This window comes from Ptychodera flava, chromosome 22 (assembly GCF_041260155.1).
Source record: "Ptychodera flava strain L36383 chromosome 22, AS_Pfla_20210202, whole genome shotgun sequence".
NCBI lineage: Eukaryota > Metazoa > Hemichordata > Enteropneusta > Ptychoderidae > Ptychodera > Ptychodera flava.
In genome coordinates this window covers 35216855-35237780 of record NC_091949.1, presented here as the reverse complement: position 1 = coordinate 35237780, position 20926 = coordinate 35216855, and the positions used below count along the sequence as shown (strand labels likewise).

At 38.2% G+C, this 20926-nt stretch overlaps 1 protein-coding gene across 2 annotated transcripts; it reads right to left on the bottom strand.

The window, feature by feature from the left end:
* Positions 1–6002: 6002 nt before the first annotated feature.
* On the bottom strand, positions 6003–20926 carry LOC139123286 (uncharacterized). 2 transcript variants are annotated; one of them, XM_070689428.1, is made up of 19 exons: positions 20460–20926; positions 19908–19975; positions 19319–19402; positions 18096–18219; positions 17341–17395; positions 17122–17169; positions 16721–16778; positions 16378–16417; positions 15965–16010; positions 15208–15274; positions 14722–14812; positions 10452–10538; positions 9988–10051; positions 9591–9667; positions 9169–9250; positions 8689–8746; positions 7799–7824; positions 7546–7625; positions 6003–6815 (listed from the first exon to the last, which is right to left on the bottom strand). In XM_070689428.1, the coding sequence occupies exons 2-19, from the start codon at positions 19957–19959 to the stop codon at positions 6731–6733; spliced, it is 1224 nt and encodes a 407-aa protein (XP_070545529.1). In that variant the 5' UTR covers positions 19960–19975; positions 20460–20926; the 3' UTR covers positions 6003–6730. The 2 variants fall into 2 exon arrangements, with proteins under 2 accessions (XP_070545529.1, XP_070545530.1); XM_070689429.1 differs by having other exon boundaries at positions 19908–19972; positions 20457–20474.

Below are 20926 nucleotides of genomic sequence, written 5' to 3'. Positions count from 1 at the left end.
GGTATTTTATCGGTTATCACATCTTCAGAATGCAATTCACGACTCACATTTTCGGGCTCTGCGCTTGAGTGATATTCGACTCCACTCCATTCGTATACTTTATTTACGAATTCAGAACCTCCTGCCTTCTTTTTTAATGTGGATCTCTCTAAAAATCTACTTCCTTTATCTGTTGTAACTCTGATTTCTTATAATACAGTTCACCATTAATAATCTTAGCATTTAAAATCAATTCGGTTCGTGCATCCGGATTAGTAATCCTATATTTGTCTAAGAGTCCTTCAGCCTTATCTTTTGTAAGTTCTCTTCTCTGTTTAATTAAAATATCCACCTGTGGGCTATCCACTGTAGGATCTGGGTTTGCAAAAGTATCATCCGTAAAAGATGTTTCAGCAGCAGTGACATCGTCATCATTCAAATATGCATCATCGAAATCCTGGAGTGGTATATTTTCTTCACCTCCTTCTGCCATATTGTCTTTCTATATTACTACAATTATTTTTTATCCCCCCTTACATATACAGTAAAAATGCACATCTCAGTTGTTGAAAGCGTTGAACAATTGGCCGACTATATAGAAAGAACTAGCGCTGCATATCGTCGCAGTTATAAATTAATGGGTCGAATTGATATGGCTCTCAATATTACTAAGGGAATTCTTGTAAGCTCTGCTGTAATAGCAGCAATTCCAACAGTTCCGGTACTGTTAGCCTTAACACCCATACCTGGTGTCGTTATTGACGTAATACAAGGAAAAACGGGAGTATCAAAAAGAAGAGAGAAGTATAAACATTATTACGTTCAATATAAACAGCTGCTTACACAAATACAAGAAAAAGGTGCAACAACAGAGGCTCCGGGGTCAGAACTTATTCAGAACATATTTCATCAGGCGCTAGAAATACAAAAACAAGAAGGATTTAGTCCACCGCTGGAGCGATATCTACGATATTATGGTTTGAATGGATATGAAAGTTAGTTCGTACCGATAGGAACTTCGTGTTCAACATCAGCTAGACTCCGCGACCGGCCGGCCGGACTGACAACGGGGGTCCTTTATATAGGCTAGTTTGATGGTGATGACTCACACGGAATTTCCCGTACACCTTCGGAACGTGTATAAACATGCTCAGCAGGGAATTTCCCCGCTTAGTTCAGGACAATGCACTGCTGCGCGTGCGTGAGTTCGTATATAGGTCAGGGTCATACTTTAGTTACATGGATGGTTAATTTTTCCTTCGCTTCATGTAGATAAATGAATAAAATGGGGTGTAAAATTCTTATTAATCACAGTTGCCCACCTTTTCTTTACTACTTATATATATATATATATATATATATATATATATATATATATATATATATATATATATATATATAATATATATATATATATATATAGCTTTCAACTATGAGATGTTTTATAGCAGACTTTGGTATATATATAATATATATTTATATATATTTATATTTATATATTTATATATATATATTATATATATATGTATGTATGGATGTGTGTGTCGATAGATGGATAGATAGATAGATCGATAGCGTTATCAAATCAACCCATGTAGCGAAGTGAATTACAGGAGCGTTAGCATGACAATTATAAGACTTATTTGATAGACAATAAAATAAACAGTTTATTGTGTTGTGGTTTCAATATCGCTATGCAGGTGCTTGCGTGAGGATGATACAGAAAAAGCCGTTTGAATCTACCCGATCAGCGTTTCCGAAGACTGCTTGAATTGATACTTGTGAATTTTGACGCTTATGTTTCGTGATAGCGCTGCTATCCTTCGCGTGTAGTACTCCTATCATACCATTGATAATCAGTGTTTTGTTGAAGTGGGGGGGGGGGGTGGTGGAAGCTACGATGGTCGAGGCGTGCGTCATTTCTGAGAGTGTCAAGTCGCGTTTGTTTCATTACACAGGGACAGGACTAACCTCGCGGAACATTGTCTGCAGTAGTCCCTTCCTCTCTGTCCATAAAACAGGAGCAACAGAAGCGTCTGAAGAAACTTCCTCAGACGTCGCTACACCATATTCGTGATTGCGGTAAGTTAATCGCTTTCCGTGATAATTTATGTATTGATGACCAATGTCGCGTCAAATTTTAGGCACACAGGTTTCATTAAGTCAGGGAAATTTATTTAAAACACACGTCGTTTTCGCTATCAATGTTTGCGAATGTCTTAGTTTTACTTTAATCAATTAGCTTAAGTCTGATGAGCAGCTTCGGCGCGTACGTCTTCTGTAAATCAGTTCCTCCTAAAGCTGAAACAAAACTGTGATTTATTCTTAATTTAAAACTTTCTCTTCAATAATAAGAGAATAAAAGATAAAATAAAGATATAAAAGAAAAAAATAGAGAGGCTAGATCTGTCTGACGATGAATGAAAGTCAAACAACGGATATCATAATTTTGTACTTGTACGATCGAAGAATTAAGTTTTTGTTAATTTTGGACGATGATTTTCGGTCATGATTATGAATTCCAGTTGGTTCTCTGTCATCTCCAAATTTATGATTCTCCAATTTTATGATTTGGATACTTTTAACTACCTGTTCGTAGTTTCGGATGATACTACGAATAGCATAGTCTTGACCAGTAAGTACGTTAACCGACAGGCTGTAATATAAAGCCGGCGAATTGACAGGTTTATAATATTCAGTCCTTTGTTCTTTAAACAACGTTTTATTTCCGATGAATGGTTTGACGTTTTAGCTGAGTTTTTTATGATTTAATGTGTATTATATGACAATGGCCGTGATTCAGTGACCTTGGCCTGTAGGGTTGTGAGACAGGATGTTAAACCGTTTGTGATTCCGTCTTGAGATTTGTCAAAAATGAACACCAAAGTTAAATAATTTTGACTTACTATAGTCCGTTACTTTTGATTTCTATCCATTACTTTTGACATATTTTCAAATGCATATTTGTTTTCATTTTTACAGAACGAACATTGATGATGGGGCTTTGCTTCTGCTCCTACTGTTAAAGCAGTGTTGTTGCGGCGCATATGTCTGATGTCTGCATCGAGCGAGGAACTTCGCGCCGACGGGATTCCTGCTTCAGTGCGTCACCATTCGGACCAAGGTGCAATTCGGTTGCGAGCACTTATGAAAATTCCGAGGGAGAAAGTGACGTGTGGACTTGTAACTGTGATCCAAAGTGCCCACAGTTTGGAGACTGCTGCTTGGACTACGAAGAGGCATGCCAGAATGGGTCCAATGTCCACCCTGTCAATGTAGCAGCAACAATGATGAAAATAACGACTGGTTTGTCCATGTGTGTACTCGGGTCAGTTCTGCTACTAATAAAGGTTAACTTTCTGGATGGTACGAAAATGCCCCAATCATGGAAGAATTACGTCCTACGAGAACAGTGCGAGAATATCACACAACTAGGTATGCCTTGTTATTTAACCCTGTGTTGATATCACAATCATTAGACTGATATTGTCACGCTTTTAATGTAGTTACATTTTCAAGATGACCCAAAGAGGTGAAGAAGTTAAACAAGTACTATTTTGTTTTATAGTGATATTTGAGACTATCGGAGAGCTTCCATGTAACAGTATGGGTTTAACGAAAGTTAGTTTCTGTTGCCTTTCTGAAAAAGCAAAGAACATGTCTCATTAACATTAGTGTCACATCTTATCATGGACATAATCGACCATGACATATAAATTTACTGATTCCTTGTTCTTTCTGATACGTTCGGTGCATTATGATCATTTTGAATTTGATGGATTGTTATATATGCCTTGTTGCAAAAAATGTGTATTCTTGAGGTGTTATCAGCGATATCTATGTACTGTCTTCCATGTTGTCCCCAATCAGGGTGTGACTTCATCATGAAACAAGCAGTAATTTCTGAGATTTGTACAGAAAAAAATAAAACGAAGAAGAATATAAGGAGAAGCTGAAAAAGAAGTTGAATTTGAACCCAATAAGGACCCCTCCAAGTTGACTTTGCCTCTAATAATCTAATAGCGAACTAGCTGAATTGACATCAAGTTTATTTGGACAAAGACAAATAGAAAAACAGACTAGCAACGCGGCATGCCTTTTGTTCCATGGTCGTCTCGGTAGACTATGGCCTTTTCATATTAAAATGAGCTTCAAAGGTGTTAAACTTTTTGGAGACTTTGTTTGTGGTTGATAAGTGCACGAGATTATGCGAAAAATACGACGGGATGGCATCGTGTACGTCCAATTGAAATATTGTTCATTGAGTATTTATGGAAGGGGTTGTTGTAGCCAATATGTATCCACCAGTGTTCACTCATTTTTGTAGCTTGTCCAATTTGGCTTGTAGAATTCCAGGATCACTACAATTTCCCAAGGGGTGGATCGCGTAGCAACCATACCTACTTTGTGAGCTCTCAGGGCAGAAACACTGCTTCACGCCAATCAAAACATAACACGCCAGCAGTTTCATAAACATGTCCTTCCTTGACGAACGTGTAAAAGACGGTATGACTGACAGTAAACCATTGAGTAAAACCAGTCTGACATCAAGGATACGCAACACCATTCCTTGTGAAGTGCAAACACTTTTGAAAGGTTTCAAAGTTTAGAATCAACAGATTTATTTCAATTTTATGTTATAAACATTTCGTCCACATATACATAGTCTTTAAATCCTTCTTTTACTGATATCTGGTATAGATGATTCCTTATTAATGAACATCATTTTTGAAAGGTTATGCAAATTACCTGTCACGTTATAGTTATGCAAACAATGATGACACTGTGGTAACCAAAATGTTTCGCTATATCTAGTCTTTCCGAAATTATATGATTTACGGGAGTTCTGACGTTATTAATCACTAGAGAATTGTTATCTTAAAAAGGTCAATTTAATTTTTTGTCTTGCAACTTTAAGTCACGCAACCAATTTTCGGGTGATTTTACTTCTCATTTTAAACGCATTTGCTCCATTGACGGGACTTTCCCGACTTTTCACTTCTTCTATTGCTTTTTCTTCCCTTTTCTTTTTTCTTTCGAACATTTCCCGATTTAATATCGCTTGTCATACTTCGATTGATACCCGTACGCGTCCTGGGTACTTATGTTTGTCGCCAGGCCTCACCAAGGAAGCCTTAGATTTTGAACTCGGACTTCATTCGATAGTCACGCAAACCATTTGCAGCTAATTTTACTCCTCATTCGAACTTATCGCTTCCATTGAAAATTTTCCTGGATCTAATATGACCTTGTCTAAAGCAAATGTATGTAAATATAACTAGGACAAATTCGCCGATCGTTTTTCTTGCGGAAAATTTTCGCCTTTAAACATCCTTTTTTTCGGCTTTTTTTGATATGATATTAATTACGTTATTTATGAATAACGTAACACTGTCCCTGGCGACAAGCGTCGTACTACAGTGTAGTATACATTTCAGTAATTTTATTAGTCAACAGAGACGAGTATGTATAATGAGACCATAAAAAATTAAACTATCAATGTAACATGTCGCATTGATATGTTTTTCAGAGTCTCAAACATCAACATTAGGGTAGGGTTGAAATGAGCAAGAAGTGGCCTTTTCACCGCCGATTTTATAGTTAGTTCTTTTGAGTTTATAGCTGAAAACTGCTAAACGAAATTGTATGTATTTATGGTTGAAATGTACAAGAAGTGGCCTTTTCACCGCCGATTTTATAGTTCATCCTTTTGTGTTTACAGCTGAACACTGTCAAACTGAAATTGTATGTTGGCTGCCCCACCCACATTCGCCCTAATGGTCCCTTCCCTGCCTTACATTCGGTGGAACCTTCATATTTCCTTGCGTTTAATGCAAATTTTGCTTCAACAAGCACAGAATTACATACATACATACATACATACATACATACATACATACATACATACATACATACATACATACATACATACATACATGCATGCATACATACATACAGACATACAGACAGGCAGACAGACACACAGACATACAGAAATACATACAGAAAGACATACATACACATAACGCGATATATGTAATTTATTCATTATTTTATAGTCAAGGGTTAGACTACAGCAAGATTAATTTCCTTGTCGATCGGTCTGTTGGTAATATTTAGCATTACATTTTGTTGGCATTAATACAATCCCTGGTGCTACCCTTTGCTCTGTGCTTCTGTAGAAGACAGCGCCATCAAAGTTTAAATATAATCCTTTGAGATTGAAGAGAACTAAGTCTCTCTAGTAATTCACAAAAAAAACTAAGTAAAAATATGGCTTAAATGTGATTGGCTGTTTATTTTTGCGATTTTATTGGAAGCACACAGGCAAGCTTTTGTACGGTTACTGCTTGAGTAAAAAATTGCATTGCAAATACTAAGTATTCGTTGTGTATAGATTATCTTAGTGGACAAGGCTGCTGTATAGTATAAAAAGACGCCAATCCAGGTATTAATTGATGAGAACATTTGCACAGAACTTAAGCTTCATTCAAATATTTGCATGAGGCCGGAAAGAGTATTCAAGCCACCTTTGGCATTCTGCCAGTGGCTATTCTCATTTATGTTTTTATAATTATTGCAGTTACATTACCATTTTTCAGAAAGTACTACTAATCTGCGTAATCTGGTTGGGGAAATCGGGTAAAGTTGCTAAAAGGAACAGCGTGTATTTCAGAATGTCCCTGCTTTAAAACACTCTCTAAGATCAACCTTGCTAGGTCTACAGAACAGCTGCTACTCCATGGAAGATTCAACATTCTTTGTAGTAAAGCAGTTTGTTAGGTGTCCCGGCAAATTTTGCCCAGGGAGCCAATTGAATCCTGTCCTTGGTGGTACTGCAAAGAACAGAGATATATATAATAATGGAGCTGATCCTATCAAGGAAAATGTGTCCAAAACCCTTTAATAAACTTACTTGTTATACACCTGAGTTTCGTCGTACAGTAAGTTTCGGTGTCAGAGGGCGCGAAGTCCAATAACGGAGTACATTAACTTTGGGTTTTATTGGGCGCTATTTGACCTTTGACCTCATGACACCTTTATGTCGCTCAACACAGGGAAAAACAAGAGCAGATTCCATACTTTTTATAAAAAATATAGGCCTACTTAGAAACAGTGAATAATGATCATTCTGAAACCTGTGAGTGTGAGTGAAATTATGCTGCTGACCTAATTGCACTGCGTGCGCGGGTTGAAATTTCGTGCGCTTAGCGGACGCGCTGAATGCGTTTTATGCGCTCGAGATCGCTCAGTGCAGTGCGCGGCGAGCACCCAAAAAGCGCCATTTCGACTTTTTCTGGTAAATTGGACTGAAAAGTATATAATAACAAGGATATGCACGCGTCTCGGGCAATACCTCTGCTACATAATATAAATCCCGGTGTTTTGTGAATAACCTTATATTATTCAAATAATAGCTAATTTTTAATAAAGTCAATAGTTATGATCGACATAAATTAACTGCCTAAGATCAACTTCCCGGCGCTTGGATATAGAGCCTCGTAACGAGTCCAAATAGTCTCGCAAAAAAAGGAGTATTGTTACAGGATGAGTATTTCATCTTACCTGGTATCAAGCCATGACTTCACGGCAGAAGGGCTAGGTACTCTGGATTGAGCACTAAGGTATTTGGCAATGGCACCAGCCTAGATGTAAATGTAGAAATATTGAAAAACAATAAAGTATTAACACAAAAATATAATGTATGATCATGACGCATTGTTTAAACACAATGTTTGCAAATAAAAAAAGCTGAAGTGAAGAGAGCTCGCTTGTCTTTATTTTGACGCTCCAGTCATTTATTAGTCACTATACATACCACGTGTGGTGCCGCCATTGATGTGCCTGCAATACAAATTATAGGAAGTTAGACTAGCCGAAAGAATAGATATAATATTCCTACGCACCTGGGATACCGAGAATTAATATGTGACAAATGTAGGTTTGAAAGAGTGCAGATATTTCATAATCTGCAGCATGAAACCTAACTTTTGTACCACATCTCGTGTGCCAATTTGCTCTAACTATACGCCTCGCTTGGCCCATACCTACGCATATTTTGATACTCATTAATCTAATTTCAACACGTTTTTTGTTCAAGAGACTGTAAGTCATCTTGTTTTTAGAATCACAGTTTCGTCACCGAATTTCCGCACTTCTAATGTTTTGTTCAATTACGGATGGGTGAGAGGTCAAATGCATAAATTAATATCCCCGGGTCCCTAAGTTGAAGCTTAAGGGGAAGAATTCGTGTCAGATTTAGCCCTAATAAATTGATTAACTGGACAAAAATTTCATGGAATAACAAAGGACTAACATCGTGTAAATAGGCAATGTCAATAAGCATTAAAGCGCAAACCAGGGATTGAGGCTGTTCCTTTTAGTCAATTGCCTTTGGCACAAAGCCAACGCCAAAATAGTGTATATAGACACATCCATAGGTGTAGGCACACCTTGAGCATAGACAATGTGTTTCTTTTAGACATGTTGGTGTGCTTTTGTTAGCAAATCACAGCTGTTCTTTACTCGAACCCACAAAGGAATGCATGAATTTTAACGGTGGTGTTACTGGGACTGAACAATGACCATGTGTCTGTCGCGAAAAAGGGTCACGTGATGAGCGTCGTCCGACGTCGCAGAAGTCAACGACAAGACAACGGAGCACATGGAAATAATTGATGACTGGGTAATTTTTAATAGAGTGCGTACCTGTAATCGTAGTAATGGAGTAGGGAGAATCGATCCATGCCGCCGTTATTCCTTCACCCTGGAAAACAATGAAAGAAAGTTGCGTCGATCAGTTTATGGCCGGAAGTTAGCTCTGTGTCTAATTATCGTACAAAATTGACGTTTTTTTCAAGTACATGTTTCGTGTCCGGATCAAAAGCGATGAGCAATTAACTCTATCAGATAAGAATGGCTGACTCAAACATTAATAGGTCGCTATTCTTCAGTCCATTGGTTACTCATTATGTTTTAGTGATAACATAACTGCCATTGATATTTCGTTTTCCTCTAATTTATTATAAAACATTTAATATTCCATTCAAAACCTATGGAAAGTGGTACATATATTGAAACACAAAAGGCGCCATGAATCATGTGACTATACGAATAGTATTGCGGCAATCATGTACATTTAAATGAATTATTCATCTCAAAGAAGCACAGTAGGAAGCTGAAACCTACCGGGGCCAATATATCAACACAACGACCGTAATTAGTGCTCTCCCACTGGAGGTCAGCACTGTTCGTCGCTGCTACGGTTATGCTGTTGTCAGAAAAAATATCAGTAATTAACTAAGCGTAGCAAAGAAAACATATTTCCTTTTCATAATTTAAAGCCAAAATGCCAGAAAGTGGGGAGAACATGCATAATTGATAAGAGGAACACATTATCCTTATACATATAATAAAGTTGTCAGACATCGTCACATGTTACTTCTTGTTAAAATACAGACAGAGAACCATTTTGATGTTGATATTGAAATATATTGAAATTTCTCTTTCATCTGTGATAAATGAACAAAGACAATCTTTAGTTCAGAAATAGTATCCGAGTTACTAGTAACTCTACCGGCCGCTTTGAGAAAAAGATTAATTCGACTCACGCGGATGGTTCGCTGGCCGGCGACGTATCGCAGGCATCCGCCTTTTCGTTTCCAGCTGCGACGACGAAGGAGATGCCCTGCAAACATTCGTAACATGAAGTTTGAAAGTGTAAGCGTCTAAATCGACTGGGATATCAAAATTTCGTAAGTCGTTTCTTTCAGCATTCGGAAAGAGCTCAATCTGCTGTCGGTGATGGCGTGCTTTTGATTTTAGGGTGATATCATCTTCATGATATTAGTTTGTACGATGACATTTTCAATCAATGTTGGAGCATTTTATCTAATCTCAAATAGCTTGCTTTTTTATCGGACCATAGACACTCGACAAGAGTTCGAGTTCAAATGATCGAACTTGATTGTTATTTCGACACGGTAAAAGACAGGTTTTGGGTCCTACCGTTCTTATTGCTGCGGCAACAGCGTTATTTTCACTCTGCGAGAAAGGGCCTCCTAGGGACATGCTGCAAAGTAAATATAGAATATATGTTCAAATTATAACCCGGTAAATGGAATGAATAGAGTCCTGATTCTTCATTAATTCCGTATTTTGTGCGTCTCTCTTTCAAGACATTCGTCTACGTAGCCCGACCCCCCCCCTCCAAACGTCATCACAGTATGATGCTTTTAATGACTTGTCCAGATCATTCTAATCCTTCTTTCATAAACAAACCACGTGTAGCACTGCACCTTTTTAATAAATTAAACACCTTGATTTTATTTTTGATGTTACTTGATTATTTTTTTGTTTTTAAACTACAGTCGCTGTGGCAAAGAAAGGGTTGAATATTTTCACAGCCTATGGAATTCAAACAAGCACGGTATAGACACTGACAAGTCTACAATCGACAAAGTCTGACTCACTTTGCTACTGCTCCTTTGGCGCTGTTGGTCTGTTTCCTCTTGTCCTGGTAATGTTGAGCCACCCAGTTCACACCATCGATTACCATCCTAGGACGTAGCAAAAACGTGTGACTGAGTTTTCCGAGAGCAAAATTGCTTTAATCATTTGAAAGTCATATTGTCTGGTACGGCGCGCCAAATGTTTCACAAATATTTATCGATTCAGTGCAAAAATAAACTGTCTTTCTCTATCGAAATAAAAATTCGTTGTCATTAGGAAGGAAATAAATAAGAAAAGTATAATTAAAAATCGAAAGACAGAAATGTCATTTAATACTTCATTTTAACTTGAGAATATTCTTTAAAGCGTAATTAGGAAATAAACAATTTTCAACGATTTGAAAAAGTCATACATTCATACTTATCGACATACATACACATATAATAGTTCGCGTAAAAGGTGCAATGAGTGCTGATTTTACAAAACAAAAAAGTAAAATATGTTATACAGTGGTACGTACACAAAAATCACAAGAAAATCACTAAAAACCACTAGTACTACTACCACTCAGAAAAAAATTACAAAAAATTAAAATGTGAACCACATACAGAATCTCATTATAAAAGAATCAGACAAAAAAAAGCCATGCATACATAAAATTATTTATGTACTTAAGAAAATTGAAAAGCGTTACGTCTCATAAAAAACGTATTATAGATAATCAAAAATATAATATGAACCACCAGCCGCTTTGACAGTAAAGAGAGCAAAACAGAGAAAAAATTCGGCAGTGATGGCTCTAGACAAAATTGGACATCACCTACCAAAAAAATAAAATAAAATAAAATAAAATAAAATAAAATAAAAAAAATAAAAAATGCCATGAACACAGCAAATACAAAAAAAAAGCGTGGGCCTGTGGAAAGATAAAACAAATGAGCACTCGTCACAGCAAAAAAAAAAAGAAAAAAAGAAAAAAAAGAAAAAATGAGCACTCGCCACAGAAAAAAAAACGCGCGAAATTACAATTAATTTTCCATGATTCAAAAAACTCATGGTTCACGTTTCCTTCGATTGACGAATCCCCAACAGCTGGGAATCAGATCACCACACACTACAATGTTTGACGAAATATTAATTGAGCATTTCAGTGATAACTTTGACATCTTGAAACCTAGCTCTGTTTGGCTGGGCCCTGCCAAGCAGAGCTACTTGAAACCGTACTTAATGAAGTGAAGTGGTCAATATCACCTGAAGAACGTCCAGGTTAACACTGAATAGTTCAAGAGAGTCAAGTTAACTGAGCCAATTTCAGGCAGTCCACATGTCAGGTCACGAGCGAGACGTACAACCCATGACCCTTCATAGCAACACTGCGAACATATGGATGCCTTAGGCGCGGTATGACAAGGGGGGCACTGCAGGCCTTCCACCGAGCCGCTCTGTCATCGCCGTTACATGATTTCTACACAGTTACGTGTGATTCGATACATCGCGTTCAAATACCATGATAATAAACCACTTCTTTTTTGGTATAATTCCTCGTCTATCCTCAAAGATCACCTAAATCATGATAAATAGTTTTGAAGAAATCTGCCGCGTGTAGAGAGAATGTCCATCGTTTTCCATGGTCGCGACATGACGAGCGACGCAATGCAACGGCAATCCCTCAGGATCACCACAAGCCTTACGAGTATGGCGAGAGTGTCCGGCCTTCGCAACGCCAGACACTCACTATACTCGCAGGGCTCGACCGGCACATACAAGACATGTCGATCCCCATTGCTGAAAACTTTATATTCACACAGTCCAATATATGGAGCTACGATATTTCTGCAGTAGCCTATATACATAGCTCTGGGTGGCAGGGCTGTGAGTAGCCCTGCGTACAGGTTTGTGTGTTCCCGGCGTTATACGGCCTTCACAACAGTAGTGGAGGCCGTATAACGCAGGGAACACACCGACATATACGCAGGACTAGGCTGTGCGCTAACGGCGTTATACTGCCTGGCCGTATAACGCCGGTAACTCATAGCCCTGCCACCCGGAGCTACAGTATACAGAGAAGTAGCGGCTGCTTGATCAGTGTTTGTCAAGTTGGGCGCGTTCGCGTTCTACATGCACTAGTAGTGAAAACGTTGCCTCGAATCTAGACAGAGTGTTTTAGCCTGAGTATTTTTGCCTTTGTCACACTCCGTTCAGAGGCTAAACCCACGGTTACGTGTGGTTCGATGCATAGCGGCCGCTGCGTGGTATGCAATTTTACTAAGCATACCCAACACGGAGGCCACTATGTATCGGAACCACACGTAACCGTGGGCTAGTGGCTAGCCATCGTTTTGTTGGGGTAGGACTCCATGGTTTGGACCTAGAATGTCTATGGTTTGGAAGAGGCGGTCCTACACTGTACAGCGAGGGGATCGCTGGCTGCCGGCGTGTAGGCCTACTGTACTAGCGACGGGACCGCCGGCCGCTGGCTTACCACCTCGAGTGTATATTGAGGCACGCCATGAGCGAGGGGACCGCTGGCAGCCGACTATCCACCACGAGTGTTTTGTCCACCTGTAACTGTTTAATATAGAATGGAACTTGTCGGTAACTTGGACGTCCATGAGATGATATTGAAGACTAGAAGCTGAGAGTTATCGCTGAAATACCCAAAATATCTTGTCCAACATCCGAGTGTGATGATCCAAAACCCTCTGGCATTAAACTGTAACAATCATGACGTTGAAGATTTCATGTTGGGCTTTTTCTGCGGGGTGTCCCACTCTGTTTTCTTTTCTCAAACGGGCCTCTTTTTTTTCTACAGTTTGTTTTTTTTTTTTTGTTTTGTTTTTTTTTTGGTAACCTCGTTTTGGTTTCTTTTCAGCCTCAACGCCGGCGCGATCTCGGTCGACTTTTCAGTTGTGATTCTCTTTCTTTTTTTAGTCAGATCTGATGGTGAATCATTTTGTTTTTTGGTAGTAGTGCAAGTACTATTTGTGGTTTTGTTTTTAATCATTTCAATATTTTTTTGTGTATGTGCTTGATTTTTTTTTCTTTTTTCCCTTATAATCAGCATTCATTGCACCTTTATATCAAATACACGTGTATGTGTACGTCAATAAGTATGGGAGTGTGGTATTTCTAAATTTTTGCAAACAGTTTATCTTCTCATTGCGGTTTAAAGAATATTTTACAATTAAGCATTACACAACATTCTGTCCTTTTTTGCAATAATACTTTTCTCGTATATTTTCTTCCGTAATTCCATCGAATTTTTATTTCAATCGAGAAAGACGGTTGCACGTCATCTTTATCTGTACAGACACATTCAAATATTTAATGACACGTATTTTCAAATGAATGATATTTTTATGAAAAGGTACATTAATAACATGCAATGATATGGACGAAAGAACTTTTTTCTTTATTATCCATACACGTTTAAGACTTTTTTTTAGAAAGAAAATTTGACAGTTTATTTTTACTCTATGACGATAAATATTTTTGAAACATTTGGCGCGCCGTAGTATGGTGACCGCTAAATATGGTAGAAACTATCACGTACAGGCAGCTTATCTTAAATCAGGCACATTTTGCTTTTTTATTATTGGACATTTAATCAATTTCTATTTGCCTATTTTGTTTTTTTATTTTCCTAAATTTATCTGTATGATATGCAATAATGTACATTCTATCTAAAATACGACATAGACTAAGCAAATTTCCGGTCCCTAAGACCCTTAGTGGATAGACTGCATTTCTGAGTGTCTGTGTCTATCTGTCTGTCTGTCTGTCTGTCTGTTTGCCTGCCTGCCTACCTCTGACATTCGCTCAAAACCACCCGATCACGAAAAACCGACAAGAATCCGAAACAAGCATATTTAATACTGAAATGTGTCACACATAATTCATTGCAAGCCTTACATACAATTTAAGGCAGAACGCGCCTCGAAATTAAAAGACTCACACTATTGCTCTGCGAAGGAACTTTCCATTCCATTTTGAAAGCGATAATAATAATCAGGGGTATCCATGCAAAATTTGGTGCCAGAGATACAAATTACCTGGTCTAATATTTCCTGGCGGTTGGAATTCAAAATGGCCACTATCCCTGTGTTTACTCCAAGGTGGGGGATTAAATTTTTGATTTTCACCAAAATATAAGCTAGTGAAACTTTATTTACTCCATGAGCTTCAAAATGAGATCCTATCAGTGATACACCAAAACCGTAATGTAAAAGTCTGAGAATACGAATATCTGTCATTGGGACGATTTCTACCTTAAAACTACAAGATACTCACTGGAGAGTTCCAGATCCTGCATCATCCAGCACTCTAACAGCAATCGCTGTGGCATCCTTTGCAAGGCCATAACGTGTACCCATCACAGAACCTAAGCCAGTTAAAAAAAACCGCGCAGCTTTATCATACAAATATGTTTGCATTGCCTTTGTGCGGGTCCCACTTGCATTTGTTGTATTTTGTGTCTATATCTCCTCTACCACACACTTTCACATTCAAAAGTTTACATTTTGAGTTTGCCGATAAGTGACAAAGTCCCTAACTCTGTTATTAAAAAAAAGTTGAATCGTGCAGGAGATACAATCGCATGGAAACACGGGCTCCTCAGATCTTCATGTCAGCGTTTTGGCCCCCAAGAAAGCTCAGCACTACCCCTAACAGAGACAGAATTTATATGTAAAGAGCGTAGAGATATGCCATGACATGAGAAGTTTTGCAAACAATCATTTAGCGTCTTGCTCCATGGTTTACTGAAAGTTGCCCTACCAGCGACATGTGTTCCGTGCCCATTGCCGTCTCTCTTTGGTGATGGTGTTTCAACTGTGTCTGTGCCCTATTGATAAGAAAACAATGATTTTACAAGTCCATGAACAGCCAGTCTATAATACACATCAAAGTTTACATGGAGAGATCCCCTTGTTGTCAGTAATCTCTCGAGATAATATGACATTTACATCGGTATGGAATTTTAAATGTTTGGATTGTATTATTTGGACTGTATTATGCCCCCTGACCTAACACAATTTGACTCAAAACGACGGCCATATCGCTAATGAGTTTTTAGTTCACTTTGTACCTACTCTGGTCAACCGCATTATACTCTTTGTCTGTTTGTTTATTTGTTTGTTTGTTTGACTCAAGGGGAAGGCGTTAGACTTCCCTTTTTTAGTGCTATTCGATTAAGTCACGCCTTTCTCCTATTGAGTTCAGAAAATGGAAAAGTATTTTTCAGCAGAGACTATAAACGATTTCGAACTGTGTGGCACCGGCCAACTTTACAATTTACTTGTCACTTTAGTACAGTATGCCTTTCCGCGTAGAGCTTGCCATTCGCCTATAAAAATCTGTTCAACAAGGTTTGATGAACAGACAAGCAAGGTAAATTATCGAAATTATAGATAAGGTGTACACGAGACAATATAATTATGATAAGTGTTTAAGTAGTGGACATTTTTATAAGGTAAAATAAATGGATCGGGAAGTCTTCACAAGATTTACAAAATATGTCAGAGCATAAACTCACCCAGACGGCTCTTCCCTCGAAATCATTATGCTGCAGGTAGATGCCACTTGAAAATGAACAAAGAGAAATAAAGATAAATTGATGGGATGTTTTGATCCTCGGATAAGCAGGTGTCTAATAAAGCTAGCTTGACGGAAAAATTCTTCTGTTTCCAAGCAACGCGATGACGATAATCACAGGGGACGCGACTTCAAACAATATCTGCGGATTTTATACTTATCATGATGGGACAAGCACACAACAAGAACAAATCTCTGTAAACTTATGGTCAGTTATAATTAAGTACGAAACAAAAGAAAATAATGATTCATCAAGACTCGCGCTTCAATGTTTGATGAAACTGTCGCCGACACAATCATGCTGGTATCGGCCATAGGAAACATCGACTACACGGCCGCTGTAACGCTACTTACGTATCCAAAATGTAAACGTCGACACCTTCCCCAGTATTGCCTGTAAAAGTGGATAAAAAATGAATCATCTTGCTAATGGAACTGTCTTTTTCTGAGTTGGTTACATGTCACTTTACTTGTAAATATCCATTTGTGTCTGAAAAACGACAATAATGGCGTAAAATTTTGAATTATAACTTCTTGATTCAAAATAGAATTGTATCACTTACAATCACATGACTTGAAATTTTCGAAAAGTATAGAATTAAAAAAACTTATAACATTTGCTGTTGATTTTGGAGAGAACGATTGAAATGTATTAACACTGTTGCACGCATGCGCAGAGCAGTTTGTTAGGACTTACTCGTATAACGGTATATTCCACTCAAATTCAGACCTCGTTCGGTGGAACGTACCAAGCCCTGGTAAGAAAAAGGGGTTATATTTTTACCATTTTGAGATGACATCTTGGCAAATACCCATTTCCTGAAAACTAAAACCCATATAGCCTTTATTGAAATGTTGGAAATGTCCCTGTAGACGGTTTGATTACGTTGGTATAAGGTAGCATGAATTTGAACAAAACATAGTACATAGTGCAACTCGGTGAGAAGAGCAAATATAGTACAGACATCAGAGCGATGGACTGGATCCGACACCGACGTACAAAGTTTATATCCTGATACGATATGCTATACAGCCGTTCGAGGATGCAAATTTTTATTCGTCAGGGGATATTGAAGGAAAGAAAACAAATTCACTCACCCATTCAGCAAATGTTTGTTGATAGCAACTTTGTAGAGCCTTCACAACCTGAAAAGAGCCAGTAGAGTGACATTAACTTTTTATCCCCCTTTTCACTGAGAAGAGTGCGCCCTCACGCCGTGGCTCTTTGACAATTGTCACTGGAGAAAACTGAGACGTTGTCACTGAAAAAGTCTTTAGCTCGATATACAAGAGATGTATCGACAAATTGAAACTCACGTGGTTTGCTTCAATATGCTTGACTTCCGGCATGCGTCGTATGAAGTTGACTGCCCTGAAAAAATTGGAAAGGTGAAAATTACATCACCACTCTGATCTCCCTGATCCCGATAATGGTATGAGAGATGAGTTGAAATTTATTAGACGGTGTTCATCAGCTGTATACAACAAGCAAACGTGGTCGAATCTATTTATGATAGGTAATCTATGTTTCATTTTAGCATGGCGGAGCATTAATATGTTTACTTTCACGGTTGTGCTATCAATCGCTAAGTTGTATAAGCCTTCAACCATTTATCACACATCGTGTACATAGCAATGTTCATATCTGTTCATATCAGTGAATTTGTATAATCAAGGAGTAGCTCTTTTAGTTGATGAACACTTTGAAATTGGTTCCGTGTGCGGACACTTCAAAGGCACTTTTGGCTACTGCGTGTCACTGACGTACGAGGAAGTTCCCGCTGTTATCCAATTGGTTGGCAGAATCTTACCGTTACAATTAAATAATACAAATAAACTCCCTAAGTTGCTGTGAATAGTGACAATCGACCAAGCAGATAACCTTGCAAACACGCTGCGAGTCAGCCGAAAAAATGACACACATAACTTTGTTGCCACACCCAAAAAGTTGCCTCACAGAACAGCTACTTTGAGGAAAAAGACAGTTTAGATTTAACGATACCCCCGATCATTGAAATTGTCAAAAGCAGGCGTTTCTTGATTGTAAAGCCAAGTTTGATTGTGTCACTTACTCAATGTTTCCCCTGAACGCATAAGCTTTAAATCCCCCAAAGTTGTATTCTCTGGTTATGCCAGCTTTTTCCACGTCATTTGTGCCCTCGAGTAGCACTGTCAGCATCTTCATGTGTTTAAGGACTGCCAGGATCATAAAAGGGAGGAAGCATAATTAGCGGTTGACTGGCGTTCCATGTCTGAAGACTTGAGTTGCCATTGGTTAATTTGGGTCGTGGGTGCCTTGAAATTATAATTTTTTGTCCAAACATTCCTTAAGGTAGATCACACCTCGGGGACATGGGCAGACTCTCCCGCTTTTACAGTTCTCTTCTGATATACCACTTGTGGGTGTTTATTTTAAAGCTATTGGTGTAAGAAAACTTTTCACGGTCTTAGTTTTTCGAAAATCGCAAATTTTATTTTTTCTCCATAGAGTTAACACAGGGATGGCGGCCATTTTGAAGTTTAAACATCAGTAAATCTTGGGTTATTTGTTTCTCTAGTACCAAAATTTGCACCATGACCCCGATTTTTATTCTTGATTTAGTAGAGAATGGCTGAAAGTTTCATTCAGGATAGTTTGAGCAAAAGTTTAAGTCTTTCACTTTCGAGGTGCATATTACCTTAAGGGAACTGTAAACCATTATCAGGGGTCACACTAGAGAAAAAAATCACTAAGTATTTCACAACACTTGAAATTCAAAATGGCCATCATCCCTGTGTGGATATCAAATGTACGATTTTAACAAAAGTAAAACACTAGTCAAAACCTTAATTACTCCATGAGCTTCAAAATGAGTACCCGCAAGTGGTAGACAAAAATGTATTGTAGAAGTTTGAGAGTCCGGCCGAATATCTGTCCCCGAGACTCATTCAATGTCTGTGTCACATTTGTCTTTTCGACCGTCAGTTGTAGATGTCTCTAAATATTTCTACTTGGTCGTTTTAGATATTTCCGTCCTAGCATCTGTCTGTATGCACATCTATCTAGGCTTCCATAAATGTTGGCCAACCTTCGTACACACTGGTACCCGTAAATTTATATTGATTGCATAATTTGGTTGGCACGGATCATCATGTTGATAGTACAAAACATGTTTTTTTCTGTCTGTAGCGATTGGATGACGTCAGCCACAGCTGGTGAAGCTACCGCGGACACTCAAGGTACATATTGGCTGTTCCAGCCTCTGGTAATCATCAACTTGGAACAATCGATGTATGTTTGCACTGATGTACTAACCTTGGTCATCTGTGGCGTTCGAATAGAATTCCACGATGTACTCATCCTTTATTTTGTCCGGCAGGTCAAAATTTAACAAAGGTGCTGCAAATATAAATTTCAAACACAAACACCTGTTAATGCGCTTGGACTTGTTTGGTCACTCAGAGACCGTTGAAAGAAGCAAATCTCGCTTCTACTGTATATAGTTTACGCCATAACCAAAGGAAAATGCTGTAAGTGGAATATCGAAAATGTCGCCAAAACGTTGACAACCGAAAAAAACCCGCAAAATTGTAAATCTGTAAAATCACCATGGACAACTTTGCCGGTAATCTTCCATGCCAAGATGAAATCAATAGATTTCAGTAAATGATTAATAGTAATATTAACATGAAAAAACACGCCATATTATACATCCGTTTATTTTTATGGAATTGTGAAATAAAGAACAACTTCCCTGTAAAAGATACCAATACCTCAATGCACAAAAAATCAAATCAAATTCTATACCAGCCATCAAAATAAAGAACTATGTGTGCGTGTCCAGTTCAGAACAACCAAAGCGTTTCAAGCGGTTCGTCACCCAAAGCACGAAGTTTTAACTCACCTTGTTGTGCGAGGACAGACGTTAGAGATAGCAGAATAAGTACAACCTCCATTTTGGCTTAATTCGATCTGCAACGATGACAATAGAAAATAAACACAGTATCTCTGTCGTGTACTTTAACATACATCAGAGTTCTGATAATTGGACTGCTAACGCTTCTAACTTCCTACAGTACAATAATTAAACTAAGACTGGTTAATCAACGATCTCTATTACCATATCATGCCACGAGGTTTAAAAAAATAATTTACGAAAATCACACATAAAATTGTACTTTAGCTCCAACACACTATAAGAAACAAGCACGACTTCTTGTTTCGGCTCATAAAATTAAATGTGTTAAGCTATGTTTGCTTGATAGCAATGCCTTTGTGTAATATTATGCACAGACAACATTAAAACAACATACGAGTCGTCGAAATCAATAACTAAGGACAGACAAAAAGATACATTGTTGTGAAATTTGATATAGTGAGTCTGTTCTTTGCAGGTAGATTGTCTTAAAAGACCTACTAGACACAAATTCTATGCCCTAATTATTACTTTGCTCACCTGAAGGCCTATTGGATGACACTGAATAGAAGAGACTGGTTGGTGTGTGGTCGCTTGCCGCAAAATGTTGTAGGATGAGACTACACAGGCTTCTTATATTATGTAGTGGTGCCACTCAATGCCACGCACCGCACCTGAGCCACGAACCCAAGCTTAAACGGTGATTTATCAAATATAGACCGATTGGGAGGAGTCGCTTGAGCCTCATTAATAATTGAGGATCAAATACGTATACAGCAATAGTCTTTTGTCGATGCAAAATTTGTTGAAACCTTAAATATGCCAATAAAATGTTCTGTTAAACGATTGCTACATATAACGTCTCGTAAGTCCATAGGCAGTAATTTCTACAGATGAGTTTGGGAAAAATGTTCGTATATGATGTAATCGAAACAAAATGCACTGATAGATAAAAATTGTGACCCTAGACTATGCTGAGCAAGTGCACTTGTATCAAGGTCACTGAC